General features: G+C 33.6%; 1 protein-coding gene across 3 annotated transcripts; it reads right to left on the bottom strand.

The window, feature by feature from the left end:
• Positions 1-394: 394 nt before the first annotated feature.
• On the bottom strand, positions 395-20,526 carry LOC106170908 (protein F37C4.5-like). 3 transcript variants are annotated; one of them, XM_087001299.1, is made up of 10 exons: positions 20,274-20,526; positions 16,068-16,296; positions 15,102-15,313; positions 9,059-9,188; positions 8,501-8,640; positions 7,440-7,617; positions 4,682-4,921; positions 4,173-4,319; positions 3,908-3,994; positions 395-3,677 (listed from the first exon to the last, which is right to left on the bottom strand). In XM_087001299.1, the coding sequence occupies exons 1-10, from the start codon at positions 20,495-20,497 to the stop codon at positions 3,477-3,479; spliced, it is 1,788 nt and encodes a 595-aa protein (XP_086857425.1). In that variant the 5' UTR covers positions 20,498-20,526; the 3' UTR covers positions 395-3,476. The 3 variants fall into 3 exon arrangements, with proteins under 3 accessions (XP_086857425.1, XP_086857426.1, XP_023932046.2); XM_087001300.1 differs by lacking the exon at positions 7,440-7,617 and adding an exon at positions 6,105-6,267; XM_024076278.2 differs by lacking the exon at positions 7,440-7,617 and adding an exon at positions 5,626-5,815 and having other exon boundaries at positions 20,274-20,525.
• Positions 20,527-20,748: the final 222 nt, after the last annotated feature.

The raw sequence follows: 20,748 nt of genomic DNA, 5'->3' as shown, positions 1-20,748 counted from the left end.
TTTCTGTGATCTTCAGGTTTATAAAATAAATAGATCTCTCTTCTTAATCTTGTTTTATTTGTGAAACTTGGAAAAAAATGACATTTCTTTTATCACATATTAAAATTGTCCAAGAAACCAAATGAGTTATTTAGTGCAATTAACTATGGTCATCTTTTGAAATTTCAGGATGACAAAGATTTTGCAGTTGGGATAATTTTATGTAATGCTGTGTGAAAAACAAATTTCAGTGTGGTAGAGATGCCATTTATATAATATTGTGTAGGCTTTTAGAGCTTACACAATATTACGATATAATATAGGTTTCTTGAAATCATAATTCATTTGTTGCATTTTAGGTTGCTCTTGAATAAAAATCAGCCAGCACAGAAGAATAATATGACAAGAAATAATGTAAAAGTAAAAAATAAGTTTATTTGGGTTCACAGGAATCTGATGAATGTGGCAAGACTAATGTCTTTGCCTGGAAATCTCTACCAAATTTACTTGTACAGAACATGTTCGTATGTTTAAAAACACATTGACTTGTCAGAAAACAAGGTGAAATTTCAAAACAAAATATCAACACGATGTATAAAATTATTCAAAAGGACCTGCCAACACAAACAATATATCAGGTTGAGTACATATATACAATGTCATAAGTACTTAGTACTACCCCAACAACAAAATGTTTTGTGATTCAAAGCACCAAAACCAAGTTAACTAATAAAAATAAAGTGTTAATTCTTTGATACAGTTACTCCACTTAACTGATATATAAAGTAGAAATCTCAAGACAGTTTGCAGTGGTCATCATGTTTTAATTTTGTTTCACAAGTTCATCTCCCAACATAAAATAAAACAATGGGAAAATTTCTTTATCTTTTTCAGTTTGTTAGAAAACATTTATGTGATTATACATACAACTCAGTGTTTGCTTAGGCAAAGCAAAGTTTAAGAAAAAACTTCTTAACTAAATGTGCATAACCAATAAAGAGCTTTGAATTCACAGTTTACAATCAATATTTAAAATGTCCTCTGAATGAAATCTGTAGATAATATTAAAATTCCAAAAAAATTTCCACTGCTTCGCTGATCACAAGATATGTCCAACTTTTTTATTGGATTGAATGACTTGTAAACAAAATGATAACAGTATATTAATTGAAATATCTTAGCAAACCAATCCTGACATCAGAACATGTGAAGGGCAAATTCTAGTAAAACAAATAACTGGTGGTAAATACATCAATAAAATTAGGTCAATTCAACTAAAACTGTCATTTGGCAAGTTTTTTAATGAAAAAATCTGGTAAGAAATCAAAATTAAAAAAAAAAAAAAAAATTACATGATCCCTGCAAACAAGTGCCATGATCCATCAGACACCACAGTGCAGACAGATAAATTCTGAACTGTGAATACTGCGAATCTTCTAACTGATAACAGACTACCACACTTACTGAGCAAATGTAGAACTGAGATTCAGAGATTTTTTTAAATTTATTACCCAAATAATTTCACATGAACAACAAATTATTCATTCAGTATCTACCTCTACCATGTACAACACCAAAGTTCATCACTGTACTGGTATCTGATTTTATGGTCTGCCCCCAAATATTGTAAATACAGTAACTACTTGGAAATATTCAAACAGATTTGACATGTTGGTAATTTAAAATTTCTCAAAAGCCAGCTTGGTTCAAATAAAAAAAATTTAGAGAAAATTCATATAATGAATAATGAAACAATATTGAATTTGTAAATCATTTGATATTGCAAGTAGCTACTGAATCATTATCATTTTCTACATTATGCACATCTGCATATATAATAATAAAAAGAAAGCTCCAAATCTTATTTAGTAACCATGCCTTCAACTCTATATATATTTATAGTTCTTATGAGTATCATCTTTTATTGCACACATTGGCAAAGTTTTCTATGCAGATAAAACAATCTACACATTCATTTAGCTGCCTTTTAAAAATGAGAATTGACTGACATTTAAACTTTCCTTTTTTAATTTTAAAAGCAAAACTCCTCATGAAAAGTCATGACTTAGGGTTTACCAACTAAAAATCATAAATGCGACCAGATTTATATACTGATATATATCAAAGAAGTTTGTATATGTCATTTCATACAATGCCATTTTGCAAAAGTTTTTTTCCCAAACACTTAAAACAATACAAATTATTATTTTTTTAATCCAAATTCTTGACAAACATAAAATCTCTAGCGTAAAATAATATTGGTATAACCAATAAAAACCTTACATACTCCTTATATAAATTGATTCAGTATAATAATTTAGATTTTTCAAATTTCTCTGTACTTAACTGGCATATTTAGGAAGCAGACTTCAAGTAAACCAAGATACCATACTAACTACAAACTGCTTCTACAGTACAGCTCACAGATAATGAGCACTCTAGTACTACCATTTTTTTCACATCTATCCACTTATTTAACAACCTCTGCAAACTGTTCAAAGAATACATAATTATACTTTGAACAAGGAGTGTTTCTAACACCTGAAATTGTAACTACAGTAATATACTACTAATATCTGTACAAGTCTTTAATGCATCTTGGCTTAAAGCATTTTTGTATAATAATAATTTGTTAGTCTTCTTATACTATGTATAATATGTATCTCATTACCTGGGTAATGTGGAAGCCCAAAGCGACCAGCACCATTGTGAATCAATAATAATAAATAAGCAAAAAAATGCATTATACATACATCATATGGGTATGATGAATATACAAAAATTACTAAATCATCTTACTGCCTTTATACCTTTTATATAAAGTTATACCTAAGCAGAGATATTTTACCCTTTAGATAATGGGATTGCCTCCAAAAATGAAACTATTCAGCATAATGATCCCACCCAGATATGCTTTTCTTCCATTTTAGATTTTTCATAATTGTGATACATAAAATGGCACATGGAGTTTAATCCACTGGCATAGTTACTGCTTTCACTTGTCCCTGATCATCTTACACGATGCAAAAGAGTTCATTAATAAAGCGCCTGTTGACCAAAAGTGAACTCAAGAAATTTGTTGCAATAATATAATTTTACCTATACACATTGATGACCATTATGTCACAGGGTGTCAGTGATTTGCATAGATCTATTCACAATTGCACCCAGAGATGAAAAATAGAACATACCTGTAGGCACTTGCTTGGTGTTAGTTCAAGACACAATATAGAAATGGCTACCACACAGGGTCACTTGACAGAAACGACTGAAGGACAATTAGAAATTCTTCATAAGGTCTAATTCTATGTCTATCTATGTATTGTTTTACATGGACTTGAATTTTGCCAGCCACTTCCAATTCACTGATCCAAGATAATTTCCAAGACTTAAAATGAGTTTTCAACATTAATTTTGAGGCAAAAAAAAAAATATAAAATATAAATTTTCTGCATTGACCTTGACCTTTCTGCCACATGACCTTTTTTCTGTGAGGGCTACCACTGGTGACTCCCCTCTGGAGCCACTTCTAGTTCTTCTGAAGATGGATATTCCACAGTGTATCTAAGCACCAGTTCCTTTGTCTCGCTAGGAGGAATTTCTAACTCCCACTCTATGTTATTTGCCCTGTTCACCCTCACAGGTCTGTTCTTCTCCTGCTTCTCTGGATGTTTTATACTGGGTTCAACAAGTGTCACCTACATTTTTGGGTAAAAAATAATTATGTGATTTGCTCAGTTTGCCACTGCTTTGAATCAAAAACACAAGTGACTACTTGATAACCCAATATTTTCAATGATCTTACTTGATTTACAGTAATCAATTTCAAGGTGTACTTCTTAAGTATTTACGAGACTTATTTATTTATTTATATATAAATATTAAATTTTTTATTTCTTTCTTTATTCATTTTGCAAAGTTACATTACCTTTATTTTTTCTTCTAAACTAAGAGGCAGTTGCTCTGTGACCAAGAGTTTTACTGAAGTTTGTCGTGTATTTTTAATCGACGTCACCTAAAAATGAGTGGGTCAGTGATAATGTAGAACTAGACACAGCTCACAACATCTACAGATCAAGCTGAATGAGATATAATACCAATTAAAATCTATAGTACAGAGTAATGAAGTTAAAATAAACTATAAAATATCACTATCATGACCAAATTTCCTGTGGGATGATATGTGTACAAACCTGCTTGTGTTGCATCTGTATACTTTTTGAAAACACTCCAGCCTCGTTCCGGTGTTTTACCAAAGGTTTATAGTCTACTTTTACATAGGGATCAACTCCTAATGAACAATAAAATTCTTCTGAAGGACTAACCGACTTTAAATCACTCTGAAATGAGGATATTATCATTATTTATTTTAATTATACTGCTGGTCACATGATGTCTTCTTTCACCTGTTTTAAAGAAAATATGACAACAAAATTAACACATAAAAGCAAATTAAACATTCATCTTAGAAATACACATCGATATAAATAGTACTGAGTAAATAAAACGTATCGATAGACCCCCAAATTGGATCTCTTCCAAATGCCAAATGTGGCTGGCCATCATAGTATGGTAATACGCAAAAGAAGGGGCGTTATATATATGATAAGTAACAGTAATAGCATATAGGTGGCAGTAGTGACAAGACACACACTAGTAATACCCCAAATCTGTAATAATTCTACAAGTAATCAGATGTTACCTTGGCAACAAAATTATTGTCCAGGAAGATGTTCATTGGTCCAGGAAGAAGTGCATAGGCGGAGTCATTTTTCACTTTGGCCTTCAGGAATGCATGGGCCGATTTTTTTGGCACACACTCGTAAGAAAAACTGGGTTTTAAATCCAAAATGGCCACTGTTACTTTGTGAGCATTATTATCACAAGGAATGGTTGAGAAGCGAGGGATGTCATAGCTAGCACTAACCATGCTTTCCCGCACCTGAAAAAGTGACGTATCAAAAGTCAAATGAGAATCATTTCATTTTTTAATATGTAAAATATTTGGTCTAATAGAATGATATATTACCACTTTCTTACCTCTTTATTTATTCATTTGTGAAATAAAAAGTATCACTATCATGAAAATATTTCAAGCTCACTGGCAATTTTTAATAATTAATGCCCGATTAGTGAAAAGGGATGTTGTTACTGAACTGGGGCAAATCAAACACCAAGCTACAGCTTCAGAATATGCTACACACTAGATACTGTTAGTTGATTATGGTTTATCCCTTTCTCTCTCACACATCAGCATATGCTCTTACAAACATACATGCTTTTTTCTTTTCGCATAGTTATATATATATGTTCTAAAGATACATATAAACTTGGGGATTTCAGAGTAAAAGGAAAAAAACAACAACTAGCTGAAAATCTTAGTTGCCACATTTAGGCAGTTTGTAGCTAAAGCTGTAAAGATGCAACCTAGATTTAGATACATGGAAAAGAAAACCATTTTGAAATCAACTCTCTGAGCATATTTTTATGTATGTTTTTTACCACATTAATTCATCTCAATGCAAAACAAAATGCATAAAGGCCTTTAGTAAAAGACAAAAAAAAAGCCCCGTTGCATGATAAAAGTTTTCAGTCTTGGTTCTGATTTATGACCTGCGCCCCTGCTTTCTTGCAAACCTACTGTACCTCTGTACTGGCTACTGTCATTTCTACTGACTCTTCATGATTCTCTAAATCAAAATTGGCTGCCATTCCATCCATCATTTCCTCAGACCCTAAGTTCTGTCCTGGTGGAGCCAAGGTTCTGGGGGAATTTTTCTCTTGAGAACGGAATGAACCACTTGTGCGTTTGGCTTTCCGTGGTGATCTATACAGGCTGCAGTAAATAAGGTAGTGAAAGGAAGATGAGGACAGATTGTGGTGACAACAACCCTACATGTCCTACTTGGAAGAAAACTAAACAGAACAGTGGCAGCAATGGGAATGACCTATATAGAAAACAAACTAAAGGTACATTGTTTGCGGTGGCAGCGGTGGGATCAGGCAGGAAACACATGCTTCAGCTGCAAAGATTACAAAGAAACTCGACTGTGCCTGAAAATGATGGCAAGCTCAAACAAGGCGAACATGCAGTGGAAGTGGAGTTTTTTCCCCCCAATGAATACCTTGGATTTTCTATGGCTGACATCTGGTTGAGGCTCAGACCTTCTTTGAAGTGAAGGACTTCCTATATCTGACAATTCTTCAAGGTCTAGGTCTAAGTCAATACAGTTTTCTACAGGTGGATCTCTCCATGATATTTTTTTCTGTTTATAAGATTTTATGTGCCTAAAAAGAATTCTTAGCATATATTTTTGATTTCTTAATTATGCAAGCCTGGAAGAATCCAATATTAGGCCTCTAGTTGTACTGAGAATATCTTCATATCCATGAATGCCCTAAAAGAAAAAGCAAGAAATGTAAAACGTCACTCTGCTGACAAATACGTCCTTTCATTCTTAACTATGAACCAAATAAACTCGCTCTCTCTTTCTCTCTCAGTCTCTCTCATTTTCCTAAAATGGCATGCAACTTAACGTGTCTGAAAAGGGACAAACAAGCAGAAATAAGCACAAATACATGCATATATGCACAATCAAACATGTAGAGTTATACCCATATACATATTAGTTCATCAATTAGTGCAATACTTAAAGCATGTTCTGAACCACACTATTTCCCACTTTGTCAAAAAAAAAAAATAATAATAATAATAATCAGAAAATTTTTTAAAAATTAATAGAACAGCAGCTTCAAATAAAATTTGAGGTACCCTTACACAAAATTTGACCGGGTAGCTGTTCATGCAGTCTGTGCCAAAAACTTTTCAGGCTACTAGCCCTTAAGGCAATCAGGTATCTACAAGTGGGCTAGTGTTTAAAAAAAATCAACTTATTACTAGCCCGTTGCCTCTTTATTTTTTATGTTGGCAATTTCCTTGGGCTAGTACCTTATAACACAGACTGTTCATGATTCTAAAATCACTTGGCAATACTTTTTACAATGATATTCCCACATGCTTCCCAACGGTACATTTTACCTCACACCACAGAAAGCTTGGATTATTTCTTAATCAGAATCCAACTTGCCTGAGAAACCATACAGTTTCTGCTGAAGTTCACAACAAAATATAAATCATTTGAGGTTAGTTATAATGTGCCCCCATCTACTAGGTTAGTGCTAATTGTAAAGAAAATTCAAAGAAAAAAAATCCCTAAAACCAATTTAAGGATGAGATCTGGTTAATGGCTTATCGTTCCACCTTTTCCGCCTAGGTGCTGTGGGCATGCTGCCAGGACAACTTCATTAGTTAGCTACAGCTGAAGAAAACCACATGGAAGTCTCAGAACCTTGAGGGATACAATCACCATTTCTTTTTAATTTTAAAGGAAGGTTCATTTGTGTATGAGCCAAAAGCTCAGAAGGGGAGAGGAAGGGGTAACTTGTCATATATTTCACACCTCTGTAACAAGCTGAACAGCCTCAATCCTCTCAGACTGGTTGTAACAAGCACCAAACATCATAGGAACTGGCTCTACTTCTTCTTCATCCATACACACTGGCGGTTCATGATGAATGCTTTTTCTCAGACCTAAGAACTTTCTTAAAGGTCCCATGGGCTCCATACCACCATAGTGCCTTTACAAAAACAAGTGCACATTTGGTGTTTATATCTAAAAACATATGTCTGGTATTTTTAAAAAACTAAATGAAATGTCTGTATTTAGGGTTCTAGGCTGTGGTTGCAAATCCCATTAGTATATAGAAAACTTGCTCCCAAGTGATTTTTCAAGCAAAAGAAAAATTATTTAGGCCAAAAATTCCTAAAACAACTTTCTTTGGCAAAATAAAATTGGTTAAAAAATATTTCAAACTGTTTGCAAATTCATTAATGAAATGATGCAAACTTATTTTTAAGAAAAAAAAATGTTATGTTTACTGTAGCATCTTGGCATGACAGCTTGGCAAATATGAAAAAAGTCTACAGTAACGTCCAATATGTACATGACAGTTCAAAAGGCATATTTGGAGATATGCCAATTGACAATGTAAAATTATTACTAAAAATACTACTTTGTCTCTCTCTTTTGCTCATCTATCATCTAAAATGACAGAACTCCATCCTTGAGAAAGACTTGAATAGTAATTCTCAATGCCATGTGGACATGACAGTTCACATCGCTAACTGGCCTTTCTGCGTCATGTTACTACCAACAAAAATGCTGCAATAAAATATCTTTCCAAACAAAATACCTTTATATCAAAAATAGCATAGCGTTTTGACTTAAAGTCTGGCTATATAACTAGAATTATCAAATCAAAATCTTAACATTTAATTTAATAGATTAACTGATTCTATGTAGTTATTAGTATGATTTAAAGTGTAAAATATAAATATCAAAAAGAAATGTTATATCTGCTGATACCCATAAATGACATTTTTCAAAAGCAGTAGTAGAATTTAAAACCAATTTAATATGTTTCTACACCTATATAAATATAACTAAAATATTATTTATACCCTTTTGGCTTAAAAGTGAGTCGTAATGTCCCTAAGTCTGGAACACTGCCCCCAACACTAGGTGTCGCTGTAGACAAAGAGAGCTTGGCATCCACCCAGTCTTCCCCTGTGGCTTGCTGGATAAGACCAAAATAGTGGATCTGAAAATAAAAACAAGGAATATACCCAAAACTTATGTGAGGTACTAGATACATAACAATGTAAAAACAACAAGAAAAAACACAAACTGACATTTTAAGATGCCTGGAATGATGAAATTAATTATTTTCCCCATCAATCCCTGTAGAGCACAAATATCTGCATTTCCCCAAAAGTCTAAAAAAAAATGATATAAACTTTCTTTTTTTTTTTTGGGGGGGGGGGGGAATAAACTTTTTTATAGTAGAGTATACTGGAGAACTTTGATTTGTAACTGATATTTTTAGTAAGGGTGGATTTAATATCAAGCCTGTTTTGTGTTTTTTAGCATGTTAATCATCATAGCATTACCACAAGGGTTGATGATATCTTAAGAGTGACCAGAATTAGACAGCACCTGACTTCTGTTGAGTTTCTCACCTTCATCAGTCCATCATCACTGAACACTCTCAGGTCATACTTAGGTGACCAGCTTGCTCTGTAGACTATATAAGACACCAATAACTTCACCGGCTTGGCTTCCTTTACCTCCACAAGAATGGAGGCCTCCCTAGAAAATAAAATCAAACATTTTTTCAGTGCTGGTTTTGTGCCTAAATGGACAAGATCAAATAATAAAATTATTTTACACTCTCAAAGTGGAAGAAGAAAAACAATGTTATGCAAGGATTATTTTAACAATGTTAACAATAGTCCATTTTGCTTGAATAATTTGAATGACCAGCTTACATTGGCATCATGGCAACTTTATATATTAATGACAGATATATATATTTATATATACATAAATCACAAATTTCCTGAAAAATCAGTCTTAATTCTTTAATTGAGTGAATCAAGAAAAGTCAATGCCATGAAGAATTAAAGTACCCATTTTGTTATTTAAAAAAAAAAAAAGAAATTCAGCCGTCCTTTATCATCGTCAAAAAACAGAACACAGACAAATGTCAATTTCTATCCATTCCATTCTATACCAACAGCATTTTTATCTCTCCACAATTTGCTAATCTCATAGACATCTACAATATAATGACTCTTTGGTAAATTTACGGAATTTTATATATTGACTTCTCTGCTCTCTGCTTTCTATTTCTACATTTGTGAGCAGTCTGTATAGGCATGCTTGTGCCAATACGTGTTAACGTCATATTTATATGCATCAGTGACTGCCATTCATGAATATTTCAACACATGATCACACTGCCATTGGTTTCCTTGAAGGCGCAATACGCCTATATCAGACATTATCAGTGGTTGGTTCAATGAACCATGCATTTTCCTGTCTGCTTATGGAGCTTTCCACTGAACAAGTGTCACTATAAAGAGTGACAAACCACATGATGGAATCAAAAATGACTACAACTTGGTTGCATGATGGGATGTTTCCCACAAGTAGCATTTTAAAGACCTATGTGTGGTCAGATTGTGTCACTTTGTATCTTTTTATAAAAAGCTTAAGACAGGGGACATAAGCTGAAGAAAATGAAAGAAAACGTATTGTGTGTATTTCTCTAGACTATCATTTGCAAGAGCCCACAGTCTAAAACAAAGATCCTCCTATAGTAGTAATTATAACATGGTGTTTATATCACCTTTCTATTAGTATTTAGCAACAAAAAAGAACATGATGAAACAAATTTGTACCTCTTGATCAAAGTTGAAAAAAATCAATTTTCCTCTAATATAAAATGTTTCAGTATGCAGTAAGATCAACCCTCTTCAATGGTATCACATCAAACATATGACAGCATACTATTCAGAATTGAGATGAATAATTTATGTCTTCATCCTTATCTGATAAATTATATGAATCTACTCAGAATGGCTGCTCCTCTTTAAATGAGCTCAAAAGCCCATGCAATCACATTCTTTTTTATGGCACTTGAAAAACCGATCCAAGTAAAAATGACAATTTTCCCAATATTAGCTCCCCAGGCTGAGGAGAATTAACAGTATATTAAAATTTTCCACAGACACTCCTCATTTTTTGGAAAGGCAAAGGGTTATTGGTTGTGCAGATAAATTCTAAATGAAGTCTGAATTACAGGGTGAACCTATTTGGACATTGCAAACAAATACTATTAATCCCTTAAGAAATGCAGCAAGTCTCAAATGCTTTTCGCAAGATAATAAACAACACACAGGCCCATAGGAAAGGGGGGATTTGAAAGTTTCACCCTTATGGCCAGAAAAGATATACCTTGCATCAAAATTTGATGGAGGTTTTAATTAATTTCTTTCGCTGGTCAACTAAGGTTGTTAAATGGTCCACTTTCTCAGAAAAAGAACCCACATTTGAAAAGGCTAGATACAGGCCTGATGCATAATGATAGATGAACTGCAATTGCCCCAACAGATATACAGTATTAAAGGCATTTGTATACCCAATAGTATTAATATCCCTGAAGATGTCATAAGTCAGTGTTCCATACTAAGTGTTGATTTCCTTGTTTTATATGAAAGGCTTTTAACACATCAAGTTAGCATCACAAAATAAGATATGGAGGTCAAGTATATTCAGGGTACAGAAAAGAATGCCATATCGCTCCAGATTATTTGAATTTTTGACTGATGTATTTGGGTGTAATATCCTTTTACAATAATTCCACCTGTGTGTATCATTTCATCAATCCACTGCAAACTTTCAAGTTATACATTTTCATCTGCTACATCAGCCATAAGTTATCACAAAAGTTTATATACCTTTCAACTAAACATATCTGCATGAAATACAGGAATAACCAACCCACTGAGTGTTTCCTTAATACTTTTATCATCTGCTGATATCTGAGTTATTACTGCAGTTTAGCTTGTTGAAGTAAATGTTACCACAATAAATAAAATAAGAAACACCCTACTCTAAAAAAAGTATCTCCAGATGCTGTTTACTCTCTATACAGATACCAATACAAATTACAATCAAGTAGATATATCGAATAACAAAAAAAATTAGGTACAAAACAAGAAATGATTTTAGAGCTGTACACCTTCATCTGAATCTTATCACATCATCCAGTCAGGCACACTGTCTCATCAAGATGAAAACTCTCCTCAAGTTTCCTTACAACTTACAAATGGGTATATGTATTTCCACAGCCATATTGAAGCAAGTAGTTACTAGTAGCAGTTGCTAATTTGCAAAGGGCTGCAGACTCTCAAGTAGAGGCCATGATGAGGCAAGGCAGTCAGTTTGGACATCAAGATTAGTGAAAAAAATGTACAATTTTTTTTTGCAAAATGTGGCTTTGTTAATCCAATCTCTAGTCAACATGCGCAAAACAATGTTAAATGCCACGTTGCTTCTATTTTGTTTTGTTAAGGTTCCATTATTCACAGGCTGGTCTAATTTAAATAAATACAAAATATTTAGATCTATACTTCGTTTTATTTTTATATTCCTTTTATTTTATTTTATACAATTTCTTTTTTATTTATTATACCAAATATATGGTAATATACCACACAAGCAATATCAGCAGTACCATAAAGATTTTACAACATGTGGTCGATTGATAATTACATAGAGCTATAACTGGAGGGAAAGGACAGGTGGAACAAGCTAATGAACTTTCAAACAAAATTTCCAGCAATAACAATATCAGCTACTTCACTCTATTTATGTATTTTAAGAAAACAGAGGCCATGTTCAAAATCAACACTCTCTGCTGGGTAGGCTATTCAAAGGCACTTGACCCCTGTTTGCCCAGTATAACTTGTACACACTTCTTACAGCAGATAAACCATGAAATAAATACAAAACAAACACTGTTCATGACCGTTAAGTGCCCATATTGGCTACTTTGGTTCACAATGGCCAATTTTATTGGAAAGAAACAGCAGATTGACAGCAGGGTATACAATCCTTCATAATCTTATCAGACACGGTTGAAATAGTTCACAGCCTTGGAATTCACCTTCAGGTAAAACATTTCAAAAACAAACACCATAATATCTTTTCTTGCAGAAATAGATCTATATTAAGGCTTCACACCAATGGACCAAAGTTTTCTCTCCCCCTCTACCCCAGCCCCTGCTTTCTGAAGACATTACATTTAGATCGATAACTTATAATTTGCTTCAGTGTTAACCTTGTTTCCATGTGAACTTGATGTGCACTATACATCTTTTTCTCTTCAAGCTATGGAGCACATCCAAAACTAATGATAAAACTAGGCAACTACTCAACTTCATCTACAAAGCGATAATTAAATTTCTAGAATTTGTATCCTCTGGGATCAGATACAGATAGAGGGTCTGAATAAAAGTGATCAAAATATTGTCTCCTGAGAGAAAATACAACGTACCTTAAATACATATGATAGTAAGAACAAAGCCCACAAGCCCCCAATTATTCTTTTTAAAAGAAAAAATATAGCTCGTAGCAAAAGCATCCCATTCATTCATTTTTTTGCTGGGGTAACCGTACAACGTTAGTTTTTGATATGAACTTATCTTGGCCACTAAGTGACCAAATAAATGGTCAAATATTCAAATATTACATTGAAATATTGGGAAGTGTTGGTGTTGGAATGTGATCCAGCCAGAGTTTATAATAAAATATAAGTTGCATATTATCTGGTTGACCCAGTACGTCCCCCAATAAAGTAGGGGGTGCAAGTGGGAGAGGGGGAGGAAGAGGGGTGCATGTATCCATTCCTCTAAATTTTAGACGTTTGAATTTTCTACAGCGTTTCTAGAGGGCATGATAGCTCTACAGCAAGAGAGATTTGCATTGATGCCTATGGTGAAAATTTCTCCTAGTCAAACCATCCTCTCAGATAGGTCAATTCAATTTGACTAGAAACACGAATTATGCATCAATCCTGGATTCTGACATACAATATTTTCTTGTAACACCTTTCAAGTTAACAAATCCCTCATTAAGAATGAATGAAGCTAACTATTTGTTTTACAAACAAGCTGATTTTTACAGTTGACCTATGATTCTCCCAATCCATACAAGATATTTGTTCAAAAGGAAAAATGTGTGATAGGTTGTATTCAGTACTTTGTTAAATTCAACAAAGTTTAGAGCTTCCCAGATGTTGATCAAGGAAATGGAATAAGTTGTGACTGACAATCAAAATGAAATTGTCAACAGAATAATCTGAGCAGGGTCTGAATGTTCACTTAAAAGCAGAATACAAGCTTTATAATATATTGATTGGTTTTTAAATAAATAAAAAAATGGGCCAAAGTATGACAAGATTTTAAACTTTCATTTTTATTTGACTAAATAACTACTTTTAAAGATATTCTAAATTGAATTTCCCTCATTAAACAAAAAATTATTCTCCTACTCACAAATAACTACATGTCCAGTCCTTGCACTTTGATTCAATGTTTTATACTATTTCTAATTAAATAATTTTTCTAAATGTCTGGCAAGACATTTAGATCAACGTCTTCCTGTACATCATAGAAGAAAATATTGACAAGCAGTGCACTGACAAGGGGTTTTATCATTTTTTACGGTCTTTGGAAAAATGCATAGCTTTGACAGATATACAGACATGACAGATATACAGATATGACATTGAAATATATTTAAACGCATTTTGTATACCTTAAAGAAAAAGTGTCAAAACAATAATTTTACCTAGCTAAAGTTAATTACCTCTAACAGCATTTAAAGAAAATTTACAACTTGTCTAATGCATTGCTTATTTATCAAAATCCACAATTTTTAACATATATCACAATCTATTTGCCTTATATGACCTTACTCCAGCTCCAGCACAAGATCAGTCAATGATAATGATAAAAAACAACATCTGCAGCAGGTCAGAAGACACATCCATATCACATTCCACTGGGCATTCATACAAGTTTGTATTATCGACTCCCTTAGAGAGAAGTGCCCAGACAATTGTGCAGAGAAGTACCTACTACACTGTATTGACCTAGCACTGTTTTTTAATACAAAATCCTTTTGATTTGACACAGATATTCTGTAAACACTGCATGCATATATTAATCATGTTTTGTCATTTAGTTAAAAGGAGATTCTTAGCATTTGCGTCAATGAACATTTTAAAATTCTACAAAATAAAAGGTGCAAATAGTGAATCTTTTCTGTGGTTTCCATTTCTTTTCACCTTGCCAAGCTGACAATTAAGACTGTCACCATATTGTATGCCAATACATCTTATATGGTCTCATTGTCAGTCCTACTGCTAAATATAGCTACTATCTATTAACATGACAGTATCGGCAGGATGATGGCGTATTGGCAGTTTTTTATGTATTTAACAGTGCTCTGTCTCTAGCTGTATGTACTTAATAAGCCTTCCTCCCCGGGGAACACTTAAGCACAAATGAAATACCAATAGCATGTCATTGACTTTATACACTAATATTGTGTAAAAGTAACCAGGCAAATTCAATACAGGCTTCTATTTAAATATCATAAGGTCTTTACATTTGGACTTTTTATATCAGGTTGTTCTATTTTGGCTTTTACCTTGAGATACTTTCTCCAGATGAGTTTTGAATATCACGGAGGTTGCTCTGTAGTGCTAAAATTTGCTGCCGCAATTTTTCCAACTCTTGTGTCAAGTCATGGAGTGTTTCATCGAGCCTTGATGCTTGTTTTTCATAGAAGTCAAAAAATCCACTCATCCCTGAGAGAAGTCCATCATCCAACATACCACACAATGCAACAGGCTGTCCTTCCTAAAATTAAACAAATCCATGACAGCTCGTACTGATATCTTGCTCATTCTAATTAAAACAGACAGTCAAATCCAAATAATATATCTTATAAAATAAAAGCTTATCATACCCCAATAAATTAACAATTAAAGTACAAATGTAAATTAATTTCCCCTTAAATAATTGTAATTTTGAAAACCTATTTAGTGTACTTGTATTTGGCTATATGACTTTTCTTCTTATTTCATTCCTGTGTTCTTCAAACGAAAGTTAAAGTCTATAATGTCATCTTCTCCAGGTGACCATAATTTTTAACGTTTGATTGCTATACAGGTTTTTTCTTGTATCATTCTAACAGATGAATGAAATAGATAATCTAACAGGTTCCATTGATTACAAAGAGAGAAATCAATCAAGTATGTGCAAATATGGATATTGAGTATGTAATTGAGCCTTGTTTTTCATGTCAACTCTGCACAGACAGAGGGTAAAATGTGTACTGTGTACTTCAGATATACACACACTATTTACATACACATACTAAGTAAATAAATACACAGTAATTGGATAGGAATAGATGATTTTAGGTCTATGGCCAAGTAGGCATTAAAACAATTTCTGTGACAATTTTCTCTTTTTTTAATATGCATGGCATAAAACAGTGTTTCAAAAATTGTTTTTGGCTTATTCAGAAATTTGTTTGTTGTGGCCATGGACGAGTTCAAAATATCCAATAAATGTTCAAAAGAAGAGGCCCCTTTCAATGTCGTCTTACCTTATTTTTCCCTGCATCTTTCGTTAAGCTGTCTGCAAATCCATTCAAAACATCTTTCTGTTTCTGTGTCCGCTGTTGTCTGGCAACTAAAAAACCTTCTTTTTTCCTTGCTTCTTTTAGTTCTTGTTCTAATTCTTTCTGTTTTTCACTTTTCTCAGCCTGGTCTGGCACAACATGCTTCACTTGGAATGATACCTCACTTATAGTAGCAGGCCCTTTACCTTCAACCCTATGTAAAATAATCAAAATAATCATAATCAAATTGTGAATTAAACACATATAATGTTAACAAGTAATGCTAATCACATAATCCCTTGGAACTGAGTGATTTGTGTCAAGAAAACCAAGCTTTATGTAGTAATAAACTTGCAGCAATGCATCTTATTCAGCCAGTGCTGTCAGTGTTTCTGTCTAACACAACCCTGATCATATGCAATAATTACTTTCATAAATGATTAATTTTATTTTACACAAAAACATAGCATATTCCCAACCCCAGTATTATTTAATTGCAATCTATCCTTTTTGCAACTGCACTATAATTTCTCCATTCAGTCATGTGAAGCTGCAATCAAGTGTCTCAGCTTTAGTTCAACCTGATATCTATGGCTTTACTATTCTATGGATTAGTGTAAAGCTATAGTAAATGATCTCGGCATATATTTATAACCTTTCATTATCCCTACATAATAATACACATTTCGTACCCTTTAATTGCATGGCATGGCATGTCAATCATTCTAACGATATAGATGTAATCATAGTTAACCTGCTCATTTCCTTTAATGATGTACAATTGCAGAATTCTAACATATGGTCCAGCATGGCAGGTACACAGAATACACTAAGACAGAAATGAGGAAAAAGAAAAATTCTGTTTCCTGCCTTGCATTATCCAGTAACACATTCTTAAATCACCCACCTAAAAGCGAACAAATAAAAAAGTGCAAATGATGCAATGATGATGACAAGGAACCTCAAATTGCCGCAAAATGTTGGGAGCATAACAATATCTACTAAAATATGAAGATCTGAAAACAGTTCAAGAGCACACCTTTATTTTAAGTTCACACTGAAAATATGTCTTTTCCTGTTCAACTTTCCAAGAAGTTCTTATCACAGCTCTACTATATACCAAACTGGCTTGTACACCTTGAAACGTACTGGTCCAACACTTCAGAAAATGTATTGCTTATCCAGCAGAGAGTATACTTCAGGATGCAAACATCATTAGAACGCTACATTAGGGTGTCAGAAGGTTGCATTTTCAAAATACCACTTTCATTTCTTTATCAACATCTTGGAAGAGAATTCTAAACTTCCCTCCCTGATTAGATACAACATATCACGTAACACCGACATTAACTAGACTTACTTTTTTTTTCTAAACTGATCGTTACATTTGTTCTGGTATGGTTTGGGTTCTTTAAATCAAAGGTTGCATTTGAAAGCTTTTTAAGCCTAATGAGGCCCAGGTGTACCCAGAATGTCTTTTACACAACTGATCAGCAATTTGACTTTTGACATGTTTGCTGCATCCATGGCATTTTCACCTCTGTTGGGCGGTGATACAACAGCGGGGTATACACAGTTTGCGTAGGTTTATCTTGCCAGATTGATCAGCTTCTTTTTATTTCAATATTTAGACTTGGGTGCCTTAAGTCATCATGTATCGGTCATAATAAAGCACCTTGATGTAACGCATACCAGAATTTATTCTAACAAAATTGATTTCAAGCTTATTTTCTTCTTTTCTCTGAGTGCGTATCTGTCAGCCTGTGGTGAGCAGGGGAATCAAGCAAAGCAGACACCATTGCATGTTATAGGATAATATGTCTGCTCAAAATTCCCAATACTAGGACCTACAACAGTACTATAGGAGCTTCGTTTCTATCGTTTGTCTCATCTGGGCTGGTCAATTAAGCAGTTAACTACAGTATATAGCTCAAAGATGTTCAGCCTTGCACAGAAATCCATATCCAAGGTTCAACCGTGTGTACTCTGCCAGAAACATGAATAATTCTGAACAACTATTGATTATTCTATTTTAGGGCCTTTACCAGAGCACGGTAGGCCTCGGGAAAGTATTTAGATCAATTATTGGTTGTAATATTAGAACAGAAGACTTCAACAAGACTAGTTTAGAACATCAATATTGTTAAGTTCAATGGTATGTGGAGGTAGCCTGTGAGCACCCCCCCCCCTCCTCCTAACACCACCACCACCACCACAACTAACTGTTCCCCTTCATATCCCACTTCATTACATAAATAACTGACACAGGTTATTTATTCAGCTCTTTGCTCTAATAGCTCATCAATCATGCATGCCCTATGTTTATGCCAGAGTAAATAACCAATTTCCGCCTAACTGCTAACAGTAAGTATGAGGTAATAACTTCCCAGGGAAAAATAAGGAAAATTGTAGGAAAAAAAAACAAATGATAAAGGTGAAAATCAAGGAAATCTCATTTCAAAGTCTCAGCAACTGTTAATAAAAAAATGGCCTACATCATCATCTACACTTTTTCTTCTTTAACTGAGCAACATTTTACTTCAGACAACATTTAAGATTATTTATGGATAATTTAAGTTCTGTAACAATTTTACAAAATTAGCATCTACCCAAAATCCAAACTATCACAACACATAACCAACATGCTATTTGTCATCTTCCAGGGACCTTCCAAAAACTCACTAGCAGCGTCTTTTCAATAAAACAAGATGCTGGCAGGGATAAATACTTGTGAAAAACAGCAAGAAACTGGTTTTTGCAGTTGATTTATCAGCTGGCAGCCTTCCAAGTCAAGTACAAGTAAACCACACCACACTCCCAGACATCTCAAGTTATGCAATAGATGTGTCTGGGTTGTTACTTCTAATTAATTTCTTCAATTTGCTAGGAAATTAAAAGGGTACATGACCTGGCAACTATTACCATCTGTCCTTATATCACCTATGTCTCTGTATCTCTATCAATGATTTACCAATCAATATAAATATCCAAGTATACATAAGCTTATATAAAAATTTACAGAGTGTAAAACTCCTAATTAATAGTATCTTTTTCTCATCCTATTACATGCTATAAAATTTAATGTATCTCCAGACCTAACACAATTACTATTTGAAAAATACTGGCATAGTTCACAATTGCAATTGTAAATAAATATGTGATCCAATACAAAATATTGAACTCTACCCAGAGCCTGTTAATTATCAAGATTATTTACTAATAAACCCCAAACATATCTTGAGCAATAAAATTTTTAAAAAATAATCTTGATTCAATTGAAAGGGTACAGGTTTTAATTGACTTAAGTACATTTGGAGCAAAATTGATAACCAACATTTTGTTGCTAATATCAGAAAAAGAAGACTGAAAGTTCTACACAGAAGGTTGGATTCATCCCAGGAATATATTTTTGTCAGTAAATAAAAATGAAAAATCATGAAAAAGCAACAAAATACCATTTTTGTGAAGTATTTGAAATTTGTGAATAATTAACACAGACTTACAATTCTATAATGATTAGCATATTTCTTAATTTTTCACACTATTGCATTCACTTTTAAAATACAATTCACTGAAACAGCCTCTTAAATCAATGCATTGCTACTCGTTCAATTCTTCATTTTACACTCAACAGTGCATCACAATTTTCTAAAAAGATAATTAAGTAAAACAAAATATTTATCATGCCTGAATCACTCTTAACCACCAGTCCATCAAGTCCTGAGGTGGCTCTTTTCTGATAATGAAGGAAGCATTCCTAGTCATCACCTGGATGACTCAATAATAGCAATATTACTGATAATGACTACATATTAGACAGTAAGATGATTCATAATTATTCCCTTAGAAAGTCAATGACCTATTCTGATCACTGGTACCTTATCTTGTAACATGAAATTATAGCATTATCTGCATTTTTATAATCATCCATATTTTCACAACAGTATAGGTGATTTGCTATCTATACGAGGTATTAATTAAGCTGTTTAGCGTTATTTTTACGCATTAATTTTTAAATGTCACCTCACTTCAACTGTCTCAAACTAAAAATGCGTGGTATACGTGCACTCCTAATTAAATGCATACTGTAATACTGAACATAATAACGTCAAATTTACATACACCGCACGTGTATATCAATTAAATGCTCCAATCACTGATAATTAAGACTGTAAACAACTTTAAACCTACCTAATCGACTCCGAGTCGATTTCACAGGACAAGCCTTTGACGATCACTTCGTGATCACCCGGTGTAGCATCCAATTTGATTGACCTGCATACTTCTGCACGGTCCAAATATACTGAGACACTCTCTACGGAGCACTCGGCGACGGAAAAAATTCTCTGCATTGGAGTAGAGGTGCCGTCCGTATCCTTCTCCGTTTCTGAAGCACCTGCAACTTCCGCCGCCATTTTGAGCTTGAACAAGTCTCGTAGAAATCATGTGATAACAAAGCAAACGCGAGACTGGGGAACTCGAAATTAAAGACGATTTGGGGCGGAAACAAAGAAACGTTGTCCTACGCTTTCCTAAACATAAGTGAAATACCGATGAATAAACTATTTCTACCACGGATATGTTTACATGGAAGTATTTATGACAGTTTTTATGACATAAAACATATAATGGGTATCCAATAATGGGTCAGCACAACTTACATGTT

The sequence above is a fragment of the Lingula anatina genome, chromosome 1 (genome assembly GCF_051362555.1).
Source record: "Lingula anatina isolate TDL-2025a chromosome 1, LinAna3.0, whole genome shotgun sequence".
NCBI classification, from domain to species: Eukaryota; Metazoa; Brachiopoda; class Lingulata; order Lingulida; family Lingulidae; genus Lingula; species Lingula anatina.
This window is presented reverse-complemented; position numbering and strand designations above follow the sequence as displayed.